This window comes from Scylla paramamosain, chromosome 7, assembly GCF_035594125.1.
Source record: "Scylla paramamosain isolate STU-SP2022 chromosome 7, ASM3559412v1, whole genome shotgun sequence".
In the NCBI taxonomy this organism is placed as follows: domain Eukaryota; kingdom Metazoa; phylum Arthropoda; class Malacostraca; order Decapoda; family Portunidae; genus Scylla; species Scylla paramamosain.
This window is the reverse complement of record NC_087157.1, coordinates 29,805,950-29,821,644: the sequence shown is the minus strand read 5'-3', so window position 1 is coordinate 29,821,644 and position 15,695 is coordinate 29,805,950. Positions and strand designations below refer to the sequence as shown.

The 15,695-nt window shown below is 34.3% G+C and overlaps 1 protein-coding gene across 3 annotated transcripts in view; it reads right to left on the bottom strand.

Moving 5' to 3' along the window:
* Positions 1 to 468: 468 nt before the first annotated feature.
* The window catches only part of LOC135102335 (27 kDa hemolymph glycoprotein-like), a 29,635-nt gene continuing 14,408 nt past the window's right edge, over positions 469 to 15,695 (bottom strand). For 2 of the 3 annotated variants that reach the window (XM_064007408.1, XM_064007409.1), the window contains exon 6: positions 5,089 to 14,470. In XM_064007408.1, coding sequence (XP_063863478.1) covers positions 14,248 to 14,470 — 223 coding nt within the window. In that variant the 3' untranslated portion in view covers positions 5,089 to 14,247. Of the gene's footprint in view, positions 943 to 5,088; positions 14,471 to 15,695 lie in introns of those variants that run through there. The other variant, XM_064007411.1, reaches the window with a different exon arrangement.

Below are 15,695 nucleotides of genomic sequence, written 5' to 3'. Positions count from 1 at the left end.
GTTTGTTCCATTGTAAGTAGAATCTGTCTCCTGCAATGGAAGTGTCATAAAATATTTCATCTTGTTTAATGTTTATACTATAAAGCAATGATGAGCACAGTTTTGTGATTGTTCATTATTTTGTAAAAATTGTCTATTTTGATGTCAGAATGACAACATAATTTATGTATGTAGCATGTATATCATAACAGACATATAATGCACATGACTAAAAATTCTATCAACACACTAGCCTGAAGTCCCCAGGCAAGGTGACATGCTTTATTATTAAAAACAGATCAATAAGATGTTCTGTAATATATATATATATATATATATATATATATATATATATATATATATATATATATATATATATATATATATATATATATATATATATATATATATACACAGATACACCCACACAAATGCTCCCTACTAAAATTATGTATCCAAATGAAAAATGTTGCAACTCATTGTAGCAATAAAAGTACAGAGGAGGAGGTCTCTTTACTGTCTTTTAAGTTGCTTAATTTTTTTATTACTATTATCTTTGTTTATATGCAAGGACCACAATATAAGTATTTTCCGACCTGACAGCAGTGTGTGTGGTCTGTACATGTTCTGTTACCAAGGGGGAATGCATAATAATCTGTTTGTTTATATCTGATATCTGTTCCAAAAAAAAACATCCCCCATGGAAATGGCTGTGATAGGATTTACAAGGCAGGAGCCAAATATTTCAGAAGATAATAACAAAGAAACATATTGGGTTCATGTAGGTCCAAATAGCAAAATATTAGCAACAACCAACATTCAATGACTGGTTAGGCTTATCAATGTTCTAGAACTAAATCCAGTAGTTTCCACACAAGGTGTCACATTAGTACACCATGGCAATCCATATCCAGGTTGATCATGAGCATGGTGCTGAGGATTTTCCCATCACCCACAACAGGCCTGGAAAAGCTTACACGATTTAGGGATTTATGTCAGGTTACATCATGGAAACAACATTTCTGAGTCTCTAAGCAAGACTATCCCAACCATGGATCACAGTGCTTCCATAACTGCACTTATCCAGAGATGAGTTTGATTAAATGACTCATCTAGCTGCCTCTTAAGAGCAAACCAGTGCTATACCTATGAATCCTTATAGGTGTAGAGAAAAGAAAAGTGGACAAGCATGAATGGGTCTCCAGCTCAGCAGCACTCTTATACAGAATATAGTAAAAGAATATAAAGATGGCATATGGTATTGTAGGAAACACCAATTCTCATTTCTGGAAAAGACCAGCAACCACCACCCCTATGTAATGGTCTCATGAAGACACTATGTCAGTAACAAGAACAAAAAATTAATGGGTTCAAGCTTGAAAAATTTAGGTTCAAGAAAGATATAAGAAGGAACTGGTTCTCAAATAGAGTGGTTGATGAATGGAACAGACTCAATAATCAGGTTGTTAGTGCTGAGTCATTAGGGAGCTTTAAAAAAAGATTAAACAAATTTATTGATAGGGATGGTATGTGAAAATAGGTGTTTTTTTATGCAAGGATTGCCATGTGTAGGCCTGATAGTTTCTTGCAGCTTCACTTATCTTATGTAATATTAAGGTATTCTGGTGTCAACAGAAAATTCTAGGGTATTAATATTGAATAAGACCAAGAAGTTATGTACTGACAGTAAAATACCTTGCATAAACTTAATAAAACAGGCATAATGTCTTTATTAAAACACTAATCATCACATTGGGGAAACAATCCTTGCTTCCACAACCTATTATTTTCACCCTTATGCCTGGTCCATGTTTGCTTCTAAAAGGACCAGCAATGAAAAGGACCAGCATTTCCATCATCTGCAAAACTTACAGAATCCTCACACATGACAGGCTTATCTGCATCACTCAAACTGATAGACTATTAAAGGTAAATAGTCTGATGAAAATCCCATGAATAATAAGAATATTTAGACTCACATATTTCAAGATACATTAAAAACATAAGGATTTTGATATTGATGTGATGCAGGATTTCTGTAAAGAATTTTTTCCAGTATTTCTGTAAAAAAAATTTCCAGAGTGCAAGGGTTTAATTGATGATATGCTGTGCAGCTAGCAAGGAATTAGCACTGAAGTCTTTATTGGATGCCAAGATCCAGCATGGTAGCTATTCTACATCTCCCTTTATGTCTCCAACTCTCCTCTGCACATTGTAAAGGATGGTTGTGCCCCTATTGCAGCTTTTCTGCCTAAAAACACTAAAGCTTAAAAAACTATGTATTACAATTGTGTACAAGAGCTTACTAAATATAAGAGAGAGAGAGAGAGAGAGAGAGAGAGAGAGAGAGAGAGAGAGAGAGAGAGAGAGAGAGAGAGAGAGAGAGAGAGAGAGAGAGAGAGAGAGAGAGAGAGAGAGAGAGAGAGAGAGAGAGAGAGAGAGAGAGAGAGAGAGAGAGAGAGAGAGAGAGAGAGAGAGAGAGAGAGAGAGAATCTGGACCTTACAAAAAATTGCAGAAGGGAACACTTGACACTATGAGAAAAGAAACCTTCCTGAAATACAAAATACTGGAAGCTGAGATGTAGTAGCAGTGGCACTTGTCCCTTGAGTGCATGTCACTATACTGTTTGCTCAAGCATGAAACATGATCATAGTGTGAAGGAAATCACTGTTGACTTTCTACCATTTGTATTTCTTTGATTTATAATGTTAGTATCAACATCATTACACAATATATATATATATATATATATATATATATATATATATATATATATATATATATATATATATATATATATATATATATATATATATATATATATATATATACACACACACACACACACACACCTTGTTCAAAACAAGTACAATAGCCAGCCACAGAGAGGGTCTGGTCTCTTGAACTTCAAATAATGAACTGAATGGAATATTAGCTACACCTGTTGTCAATTTATTCTCATCTGAAATATCAACCTGATATAGATGAAACTGATAAGAAAATTAATTATGAACTACACTCAACAATTCAATAACACTATTTCAAGTATGGATTTTTGCCTAGATGAGAAAATTAAATATGTACCACATTCCACCAGTTTATATAGAATTAGTATTTCAATCATAAATTTTGGTCTTGTGAAATATATTAAATGAAAATAAATTGATTGTCAGTAAATTTGATTTACATTGAACAATTTAATTTACATACAATACAAGGCCATAAAGTCTTTTATCACTGATTAGAATCCTCAATTTGAAACTAATTCCTTTTATAATTATCTTGTAATGTATCAGTGAGAGTAGCCAAGAGCAAAAAGTAATGGGTAAAAAGTTTGCTCAATTGCTGCTCACCAAATGAAAATAGAACTGGGAGAGAAATCTATTTATCCTCTGAGGTGTCTTGATCCCACTTTGAAACAGTTCCAGTCACAGGCAGGAGGAAATAAAGAAACAGGAAGAAACTTCCAGAGTTAAAGAGTAAAGATACTGGTAAACTCTTGTATTAGAAAGTTGGACAGAATAGGGATGAGTGTAAGTAGAAAGTCTTGTGCAGTGGGGCCACTGCAGGAAGGCATGTAATTAGCAGATTTGGAACAGTAGTAACCATGGAAATGACAGAAGACGGGAAAAGATAACAAATTACAGCAATGAGTGAGAGAATCAAGACAGACCAATTGTTAAGTTTTCTCTTATAATAATAAAAATTTGCCATATATTAACTCTAAAACAATGTCAGAACAGTAAATTTTATGACACCTGTGAAACTCCATGCTACCTACTACAGAAACTTGGATATTGTAGTGAAAAGCTGAAACAGTGACAATGAAATACCTTCCAGTTTTTTGGGAGGCAAACTCCTGCCCTTCCTCTACAATGTTCACCACAGTAACCTTGTAATGAGTGAATAAAAAGCTAAGTAGAGACCTCATAAAATGATAATTTCAGTCTTCAGCTATGATAGCAAGATAGAAATGGCAGGCTTTAAACACTAATAAATTGTTCTTGCTAAAATTATAAATATTCAGTAAGAAAAATTATAAAACTGTAAATCACATAAGATTGTCTTTGTGTATGAAACACATGCACTGAGAGTCAGAATAATGCCTACAAAGGAATGTATTGGTCAATATTAAGTATTATATCTATCACACAAAGTGGAAATATAACACACACACACACACACAGAGAGAGAGAGAGAGAGAGAGAGAGAGAGAGAGAGAGAGAGAGAGAGAGAGAGAGAGAGAGAGAGAGAGAGAGAGAGAGAGAGAGAGAGAGAGAGAGAGAGAGAGAGAGAGAGAGAGAGAGAGAGAGAGAGAGAGAGAGAGAGAGAGAGAGAGAGAGAGAGAGAGAGAGAGAGAGAGAGAGAGAGAGAGAGAGAGAGAGAGAGAGAGAGAGAGAGAGAGAGAGAGAGAGGGAGGGGGGGGGGGACATGGAAAGAAAAATAAAGAAGAGTGGATGTTCAAACAACATCAAGAAATGCAGCTTCCCACATAGAACTATTGAAATCTGAAATGATTTAAAAAAATGCTGCTGCCTGTATAGAACTTCTGAAATCTGTAATGATCAGAAGGAAGAAGTGGTTGTGGCAAATACCATACACATGTTTAAAGAGCAACTGGATAAATATGGTTATGGAAACAGGACAAAATGAACTTTGGCTCGTACCCTGCACAATACATCTAGGTAAATACCCGCACACACCTGCATGTGTGCGCGCACACACACCCACACACACACACACACAAACACACACACACAATATTATATATAATATATATATATATATATATATATATATATATATATTTATATATATATATATATAATATATATATATATATATATATATATATATATATATCGTATTTCATCCTTAGTCTGTCTTATCCTTAATTTGGACTGGACTATGAGATTAAAATCAGCTGAACCTTTCACAGTGAACATGTAGAAAGTAGGTCCAATGGATGAGAATAGCCATTTGAGATTTACACTAAGTCCAGCAAATATTTCAAAGAGAGATGTTGTTCATATGAAATTTTTTCTTTCTTCTGTGAAGATATCCACCTCACAATCCTTAACAAGATTTGATTTTATCAAAATTCACAATAAAAGGAGTATAATAGTTTAATTTTATTAGTGACAAAAGGGTCTTGAAGCACCATACTATGAGATTCATGGAAGGAGGGAAGGAACATGATGATTCATATTCATACAGCTCTGACATGCAAAAAATTTATACACCAAACCTGACACTAGACCTGCCCTAACTCAGTATAATTTTCTAATAACCACACACCAAACCCTTATTTTGTGCAATACTTACAAGGTTTCCTGATCACTAGAGAGATTAATATGTATTAGTAAATTATGATTATGTTAAGTTAAAACTGAGAGAGAGAGAAAAAAAAAAAGTAATGCAATCTTAAGTCATGTATGGAGTTGAAAATGTTTATACATACTAGTACATACATTTTGCATGAAATCATCATACTGTAAATATAAATGGTGATATATGATTAAAAAATCTAAACATATTGGCATTAGTATCCAATTTTCAACAAAGCAGAAAGATAATATGCAACTTTTTTCTTTTTTATCTCAAGCTATTGGTGCAAGACAATAGAAGCAATGTGCATAAGGCTGAGTCTTTGTTGCCTTATGCTTACAGCTTGGTATGAAAGGTTGAGTTATTGTTGCCTTGTGCTTACAGCTTGAGGTGAAATATTGCTTCCCATCCTTCCTTTCTGTCTTGTTTAAAATTTAATAACACCATTGTATTCAGGAATATCATATTTCTAGAGAGAGAGAGAGAGAGAGAGAGAGAGAGAGAGAGAGAGAGAGAGAGAGAGAGAGAGAGAGAGAGAGAGAGAGAGAGAGAGAGAGAGAGAGAGAGAGAGAGAGAGAGAGAGAGAGAGAGAGAGAGAGAGAGAGAGAGAGAGAGAGAGAGAGACCACATTATACTGATCATTCTTTGTCAATTTTAACTTTAACAGTTCATAATTTCCTATCATTCATTGTCCAATGATCCAGAAGCCAATTGAGTACAGTATTGTGTAAATATGTACAGTGTGATGTTAGTTTCTATACTAAGCAGAAGATAGGCAAAATGAGCCACTGTTCAATCAGTGGTGAGGTTACAAAAATAAATCAGGCTCCAGTTGCATGCTGTGAATGAATGAACAAGTATCTAATCTTCTGAATATAGTGGAAAACCATCACTTTCACTTCAAGAGTGCACCACATTATTTGTAACCACCAAGCAGCTATCGTGCCCTTAAAGGTAACTTATTTTAGGAAGAAATCTGTCTTTCAAAATCAATAAACTCAGTAGAATGCACCTTTCATTTGCTTCATTAGTGCAGCCCTTTTAACTGGTAGTTTTCTAGTACAAAGGCATACATGTTTTTTCACATAGTTATATCTCATGACATTAGTTTTCTGAACTGTTATCACTCTCCAATTGCATCTAAGTTCCTTATCTTGCATATTTCAGTTTTTAATTCTCCCTCTCACATACACACACTAATAGTTTATTCTACCTTGCTGAGGATTAATACATATCTCATACTTCCAGAATCTACTCCACTTTCTTTTTGGAATTAACATTTCCTCTAATAATCTATCTATATTGTTATTTCAGGCTGACTTCCCTATTAAAGGTTATAGTGGAGACAAGGCATTTTTATATGTACATACATTCACAATCACTCACACTGCTTGTTTGCTCAGTGATAAAGTCCATACCTATTGCTTGGCAAGATGGTATTTGTATTCTCTTAAGGTTGCTGGCATCACTTATAGTAACTCACTCCAATGCCACCTGCATGCTAAACCTTATGGCAGTTGTGGAAATGCTTCTTCATATGTTAATTGTATAACTGTCTTCCTCAAGAAAAGTCAATTTTTTAAAATTTCAAAGAAGAAATCTTGAGATTGCAGGCAGACCTACCAACCTCTTGCAAAGTAGATTGCCTCTACTAGCCCTGGTAAACTTGCAATAAACATTCATCAAACTAAATTCATCATCACAGAATTATCTGAATTGATACTACTTATCATTAAATGATTGACCAACACATTGTTATCTTGTTTTGAAATGTGAAGCAAATTCCTTTTCCTGTGAAAATCTGTACAGATAATACAGATATAAATAAGTTTGGTAGCTTACAAGATAATACACATACAAATAAGTTTGGTTGCTTCCAAATAAAGAAAATATGGGCAAGAGAAACAGCAATTTGTCACAGGTTTTAAAAGATGGGAGAATATGTAAACCAGTCAGGGGCAAGAATATCTCCCAATAAATATTACAATATTTGTGTCCTTAGGTGGCAAAATTACTGGACCTGAATTCATGATGTGTGATAAGAGTAATCTCCTTAATGAGACTAAACAACACTGCAAATAATCCTAAAATCATCACTTTCAAAGGTTCCCAATATATAATTACAAGCACAGCTGGGAATGATAAAAAAAAAAAATCAAGATAACTGCTAAATTGATAATGATAACCTTATTGGCAATAACTGATATTCAATAACTTGCAATAAATTTATTGCACATCAACTGATAAATTGATAAATCCAAAATTCCAATACTAGCTAAAACAATATTGATATTTTTACTAAAACCTGATAAATCCAAATTTATTTTTATCTTGATCTTAGAAAAGTTAGAAAAACCTTATAAAAAAACTTTTAATTCAATGTTTATCCCATCTCTTCACTAATGAAAAGTAGTTTTTAAGTAAAATAACTACATTTGAGTTTAAAAGTTTAAAACTTCAACAATGCTCATGTTCCAAAAACTAAAATTATTGATTATTGCCAGTTTGGAACCAAAAGTATTGGAAATACCAATGAATTCATAAAGCAGGTAAAATAATTATTGGATAACTGATAACCTGTTATCGTTTTCATAATTATTTATCGTAATACACTATGGTGGCCTATTACAATGTGGTTACTGAAGACTACCACAGCCATTGACTACACAAAGAAAATGGTGAAGGCACTCACTCTTTTCCCACTGGAATAAATGTGATGATGACAGGGATGGCAAGTTTGATGACTAATATCATGACTGATGCCGAAACAAAGTAGGCCCATTTATTATATGTTAAAGTAAGAACTTGATGTAAATGTTATAATATCCCCAAAAAACTCCAGACAGCATTGCATGTGGTTGAATGGCTGGTGCTTTAAACATCATATGAAACATGTCATATCAATATCTACCAAATAAAACTTAACACCATCTAGGAACTTTAAAGTAAGTACTGATTTATCTGAAAAAAATATAATAACAAAATTGAAAAAAATTAACAAAGTGGCATCCATTCAGATGGACTGTGCTCATGGCTACCTGAAATAATACATAACATGCTAAATTGGCATCATGATAATAGAACACTGCCAGAATCACATTACATTAAATGGTATTCTTACCAACAGTTCTATTCACCTTTATCATCACACACATACAGACACACAGTCCATAGAAGAAAATGAAGTGATGACAAAACAACAATTTTGATTTAGAAGAGGGAGGTCGTGTGTTACAAACTTGCTGAGTTTTTATTCATGAGTAGTGGATATAACACAAGAAGGAAATGGATGGGCAGACTGTATATATGTATTTAGACCTGAAGAAAGCCTCAGCACAGGAGAGTGCTGTGGAAGTTGGAGCATGACATCTGAGGGGTGGCATGCTGAGATGGATGGAAAATTTCTTGATTGATAGAGATGAGAACAGTGGTAGAAGATCGGGAGTCATCGTGAAGGAAAGTCAAAAGTGGAATACCCCAAGGCTCAGTATTGGCACCAATCATGTTTACAGTCTATATAAATTTTATAACAGTGTGAATAGCTGCATGGGCTTTTTTGTGGGTGATGCCAAATTACTGAAAAAAGTTGCGAGTGAGGAAGATTGTAGTGTTACAAGAGGATACGAACAAGATATCGGGAGTGGAGTCATAGTTGGGAAATGAAATTTAATCTAAAGAAATGTAAAGTAATGAATTTGGAAAGAGTCAGAGGAGAGAAAAAGGAAATTATGTGTTGAATGGTGAGAAAATGAGTATAGAAGAAGAAAAGGATCTGGGTGTTACAGTGAATGGAAATTTGACACTGGAGAGACACATTAGCAAAATTACAGGAGAAACCTGAAACATTGAAAAGAATAAGGCTAACCTTTGCATATATGGATAAAGAAGTGATCAGGAAGATGATTATATCACTGATTAGACCTAGACTGGAATATTCAGCTGTAGTGTGGGTGCCCTACAAGAAAGATATAAGAAGTTGGAGATAGTTCAGAGAGCAGCAACAGAGATGGTACCAAGTATCAGGTACTTGTCACATGAAGAGAGATTGGCAAGGTTACACTACCTACATTGCAAAAAAGGAGATAAAGGGAAGACTTGATTGCAATATATAAAGTGTATGATAGAGTGGAGGAGGTGGACCAGAATGATTTAATAGTTTGGGATACATGAGACACTGGAGGACATGGAGAGGCTGAAGAAGAGTGCTTATAGAAGAGACATCAAAAAGTATAATTTCCAATATAGAAGTATAAATGTATGGAATAGTCTGGATAAGGTGATAGTAAATGCAAGAAAATATACATGGATTTAAGGCTAAGTTGGATATTAAAAGATATGGAGATGGGACAGCACAAACATAGCTCTTTTCACATAAAGCACAACTAGGTAAATAAAAAGTTTGTTCTGGCTAAGTGGACAGCCTCAATCCAGCAACTGAGGAGATTTAACCCATTTGGTCTGCTACAAGGTGCCAATCCCTTCACATACCAGAAGACTAAACAGCTTGAGTGCCTACTTCTCACCATGTTTGCCATTCTTGCCACATGATTCCATTCCACCTCCTTCTGTATCTTCCTTTCTTACCATTTTCATTCATCTCAGTGATGTCACCATACAATACTACAGCAAATAAAGAAAATTTTCTACCAGTTTTCTTTACGGGTGCCGGACAAACAAGGGCAAGATGCAAAATATAAGCCAATCATTCACCACGTATTCAAAATATTTGCAATAACAAAAGTTGAACAAAGCCATTTGCAAATTTGATCCTGCATGAATGCAGTTTCTAAGAGCTTCATTCAATGAAAATTAGCTACATCTGATGTAATGAAAAGATGACAGCAACCCTTGATCACACAGTTCTTCAGTAACTGTCAAAAGTGAAAAGACACACTGCCATGTGCTGAACAACATAATCATCTGTTTGATCATGACAAAATATCTCAGGATTTGACAGTGTCTTCATGCTGGTGGATCCTACTCCTTGAAGGAAATGAATCAAAGAGGCAAGAAAGCATTAACACAAAAAATGTCATGATATTACTGTATTTGCTGACAGTTAAAAAGTACCTCAGCATAAGACGTCCCTACTTTAAAAACAGGTTTTGAGGGGAGGGAATAATAAAAATAAATAAATAATAATAAATTAACAAAAATAAGGAAAAATACAGATTCATCATGAATTTATTGTTTATCTTTCCCATGCAGGTTAGAAAAGTGAGGAAAAATTATGCTAGTCCATTTTATTGCAGGATGCCCTGTGAAATGACATTTTATTTAATAAGTTTTATATAAAAAAGCCAAGAATATTTTCTTAGCTAAGATATTTAGCTTAGGTTTGTTGCTTTTCCACCATGTGTTTGAACCTTGTAGAATATTTGCAGTAAGGATATTAAACAGTAACTAACACTATGTTCCACAGTTAGAACAATTATTCAAACACGTGGTTTGTTTACAGCACAGCTATTTGAGTGTGGTTCATATACTTTTTTTTTTTTTTTTTTTTGTCAATTATGATATGGACAAAAATTTTTTACAGTGGAACAGCAATTACTGAACACCTCCCTTTTCAAACAAATCAGTTTTCAAGTAAAATTTAAACTCGTAATTGCTTCAGTTGCTGTACGATAATTTGGTTCTCAAAGTTACTTGACTTCATATACTAAAAGACACAGCAAAAGCTGCTGTTTATTACCAATTTGTAGTTTCTATAGATATTTCCTTTGTTTTCATGTATTTGGAGGAGAGAGACAGTGGGTAAGACAATAATTCAATCTTTGAAATAGGGTAAATATGATCTCGTTGAAGAGCCTCAATGTAAACAAACATTTTCGGCTTGCTCAGAAGTACTCCGCTACCTGTGGCTCTCTTGATGACCCACTATACCATCACTAATGCACAAATGCATTTTCCCAGTAGCTTTTCCCAGTAGCAAGATTTCTAAGTGTTATAATTACCTTCATTTTGAGTTACTATTTTGTGTCACTCTTTAAGGCTTCCCTCACTAGATCAATGACAAAAACAATATCTGCACAATCTAAACAATATTTTCTGATGACTTCCTTGTCACTAAGTTTATCCATTGCATCCTTTCTGGATAAACAACTTCTGAGCAGATGATGGTGTGAAGTAGCCATCTTGGCAGTGGATGCCTGTCATAAGCTGCTAAGGCAGGGTGGGCAGGTTTCCAGGAACTGATTAATCTATTTTACATTGATTCCTATGTGTGTGTGTGTGTTATATATATATATATATATATATATATATATATATATATATATATATATATATATATATATATATATATATATATATATATATATATATAACCTTTGCTTTCTGTAAGAAGGTGGGAACTTTTCAACAAATCTCATTGAATTAAGTATTTTTAAATTAATAATAGATTCTTAGGAATTGTGATCTAGTATTTGCTATGAAAATAATTTAGTACTGGTATGCTGTAAAAATGATGGAGTGAGCATCTTTAAAAAAACAACGGAGATCAGATCAAATGACATAATCTGGCCTGGTTGGCAGGCAGCAATTTAGTGCAAATTTTCACAGTGCCTTTTCTTCATGAGCACACACGTTATTGACTAGGTTAACCATCAGAAATGGTGGAGACTGCATGAGCAGTTCCTGTATCAGCAGTTCTGCAATTTGTATCAAACTTCTCTTTCAGCATTATCATTGTGCCAGCTTCATATTTTCAGTATCATGCATTTCTGGGATTATCATCAATAGCAGTTGTGGTCAATGGACTACTGGTCATCACATATCACCCCAGATGTCCTCACTCATGCATCACCAGATCTTCATTCTGTGCCTAACCTCTTATTCACTAATATTGGTGCATTAGATGCAGGCTGATTTGAACATTAAAAAAATCTAGTGCCAAATTCATTTCTTCCCATATTAATTCAATAACATTGATTTTCTTTTTAAAGGGAATTCTTCTTCTACTGTGTAATGCATCAAACAACTCTAGGGTGTTCTGCAAGACAGAAATGAAGTAGAGAGAGAGAGAGAGAGAGAGAGAGAGAGAGAGAGAGAGAGAGAGAGAGAGAGAGAGAGAGAGAGAGAGAGAGAGAGAGAGAGAGAGAGAGAGAGAGAGAGAGAGAGAGAGAGAGAGAGAGAGAGAGAGAGAGAGAGAGAGAGAGAGAGAGAGAGTCTACTTCTCCAAGGGGACAAAAACAAATAAAAGTTTTTCTGTGTTTTCATGATCTCAAGTCTAGTGATTCATGACTTCAGTGTTAAGTTTTCAAAACGATATGAGTGTAAAATTTGGGAGACACTGTAAGGATGCACAGAGTCCTCTCGAGATACTATGTGCTATCCCTTTGAGAGAGCGCTAGTTGAAAAGTCTATTCTACATCTGGAAAAATCTCAGATAAAAATAGTGCAATATGAGACAACTAGTAAGAATAATTCTTGATGATTAGAGGAAATCATAAGTAGTGGTCACTAACACATGCAACTTGTAGTGCCATACCTATTCAATCTGAAACATAAATGTTATTACTACATTTAGTACTACTTTAGTACTCAGGGGCTCATGCATGCATCTGATTTCTTTGTACGTACACCACTATGAAATACTGATAATTTCAAAGCATCTGTTGACAGCTTTTACATGCTTCTGGTACATGGAAAGTGAACGGCCATATTTTGTAAGTTATTAATTTACTTTTCATGAGTAAATCTGCAATTTCTCAATTTCTTTCTATAAACCAGTTAGCATTACATGCTGGCATATTGTTGTTTCCTTGTTCCATTCAACAAAAATTACTTTTATAGACTAAAATGTTTGTCATAATTTGTAACCTACCATTTTATGTTTGAAATCTAACCAAATGAACTGAACAAAAATAGGCATTACAAAATCATATTTAATTATTATGCCTACCATATATGTCAGTAGAACTATAACTAAAAAGTATATGATTTCGTGAACTTGTATTAATCTTTCTTTTAACAAATGAATTTAAGTGAAACCAAATAAATTTTCACAAAGCAGAACTGCAGTAGAACTGATAAAAGTGGATTAGAGCGTCATCACAGCATCTTAATACTGAAACACATAGAAAAACATACGAGGAAAGAGAGAGAGAGAGAGAGAGAGAGAGAGAGAGAGAGAGAGAGAGAGAGAGAGAGAGAGAGAGAGAGAGAGAGAGAGAGAGAGAGAGAGAGAGAGAGAGAGAGAGAGAGAGAACCTGAGTTTAAAGGTGTTAACACCTTGCTGGAATGAACATACACATACATCCAACACACCATATTACATTTTGATGGAAAAAATAATAATAAGTAAATAAAATAAATAATGTGACATGCATAGATTACAAAATCTATTGAATATTATCAAGTAAAGAAATGAATTACCTAGTTTTGAAAATAAATTGTTAAGACTGAAATTATTATTTTTCTCTAAGGCATATAATGATTATATCATTCTACACTTTATACATCAACATCATTTCACTCAAAAGACTTTTTTCCCTAATGGGGTTGGATGGATAAATGATTTTCTCTCATTTTTGGAGTTGTGGATAATCTCCTCCTTAATGTACATCCTTCTCCATGAAAGAAAAGCATCAAGGGGAGGAAACATTTTGCTTCAAACACATGAAAATGAGCCATGAAAACAAAATTATACACCTATTAAAATTTCTAATAAACATAACTTACCCTAACACTGTCAGATTCAATAAATATTGTACAATACACTTCTTACTGATAATTCAGCAACGATTGACCAAATTATAAACATCCAATTCTAGCATTTATTTTTTATGCTAGTACTACATAAGATGCCTTTTACCTTCTGTAAATTTTAAGACGTATATTTTATATAATACTGAAACTTGATTTTGTTTTGGTTCAAATCAAAAGAGATAATCAAATGTAATTCATATATATATATATATATATAAATTACTAGTCTATAGAAGTATGTTGGCTGCAGTGAGAGCAGCAGCCAGCAGAGTGAGTAAATGAGGAAGAAGATGCTGAGTGTGAGATAAGAGGGTTGAAGCACTGTTTGTCTGAGAGCATGGCGTCACCTTGAGCATCTGTGAGATGAGAGATCCTAAAATATTGGCTGGGGTTTCATCATCACACTTTGATGTATGTTTCACCACACAATCCTGTATTCCATACAAGTTCCTGCAAATCAAAGAGAGAAGCTTAAAAATTTACAGTAAATTGCAATACGCCAATGAAAGCACAAAGAGAATGAAGTGTATGTGAAATGTAAAATGTGAGGCTTAAATTATGAAACAAAGGTAGATGCAGATTAATGAAAAATGAGTACTAAAAAAGTATCAAGATTATAAAACTGTACTGGAGACAACAAAGGAGAAAGGAAATCAGGATAGAAGAGAGAGAGAGAGAGAGAGAGAGAGAGAGAGAGAGAGAGAGAGAGAGAGAGAGAGAGAGAGAGAGAGAGAGAGAGAGAGAGAGAGAGAGAGAGAGAGAGAGAGAGAGAGAGAGAGAGAGAGAGAGAGAGAGAGAGAGAGAGAGAGAGAGAGAGAGAGAGAGAGAGAGAGAGAGAGAGAGAGAGAGAGAGAGAGAGAGAGAGAGAGAGAGAGAGAGAGAGAGAGAGAGAGAGAGAGAGAGAGAGAGAGAGAGAGAGAGAGAGAGAGAGAGAGAGAGAGAGAGAGAGAGAGAGAGAGAGAGAGAGAGAGAGAGAGAGAGAGAGAGAGAGAGAGAGAGAGAGAGAGAGAGAGAGAGAGAGAGAGAGAGAGAGAGAGAGATTTTGCTATAGTCTTTTGTGGGAATTCATATTTAAAAGCACATTATATTAAATTAGATGACTCTTTCCAATCTCTTGGTACTTTTTATATAATCATCTATTTATTTCACAAGATTTAATCAACAATCATCCTATTCATCCCCTACTTGATGCTCAGTCTCTGAATAATTCTTTCAGTTTAAATTTCTTCTGAAAGTTCTCCTGATATACTGAGTAAACTTATAATACCTCAGAAATATACTTTGTTCTTTATAACTTGCACAATCCCTTTTCTTTCCTTTGCCAGTCTTTCAGTAAAGGTTGAGAATCCCTTATCCAAAATTCATGGGACTGAAAAAGCTGTTGATTTTGGATTTCTCTGTTTTTTGGAATATTTTTATTTGCATCTGTAAAATGGGAAAGCTTGGGGATGAGACACATTATCCATTTACATTTCATAATATAACTTATACCCTGAATGTAATTTTACAGTGGCCACAAAAACAATTGACAAAGTATACATACAACAGTGTGCCCATAGAGCAAAACTTCAATGTTCAATCTACAGCTGTGGGAAGCATAAAAAGTGGTAAATTGTCATACATGGCAACTCAAATGTCCTAAAGATGATGTGCTCAGTTTTTGAATCTGACACTT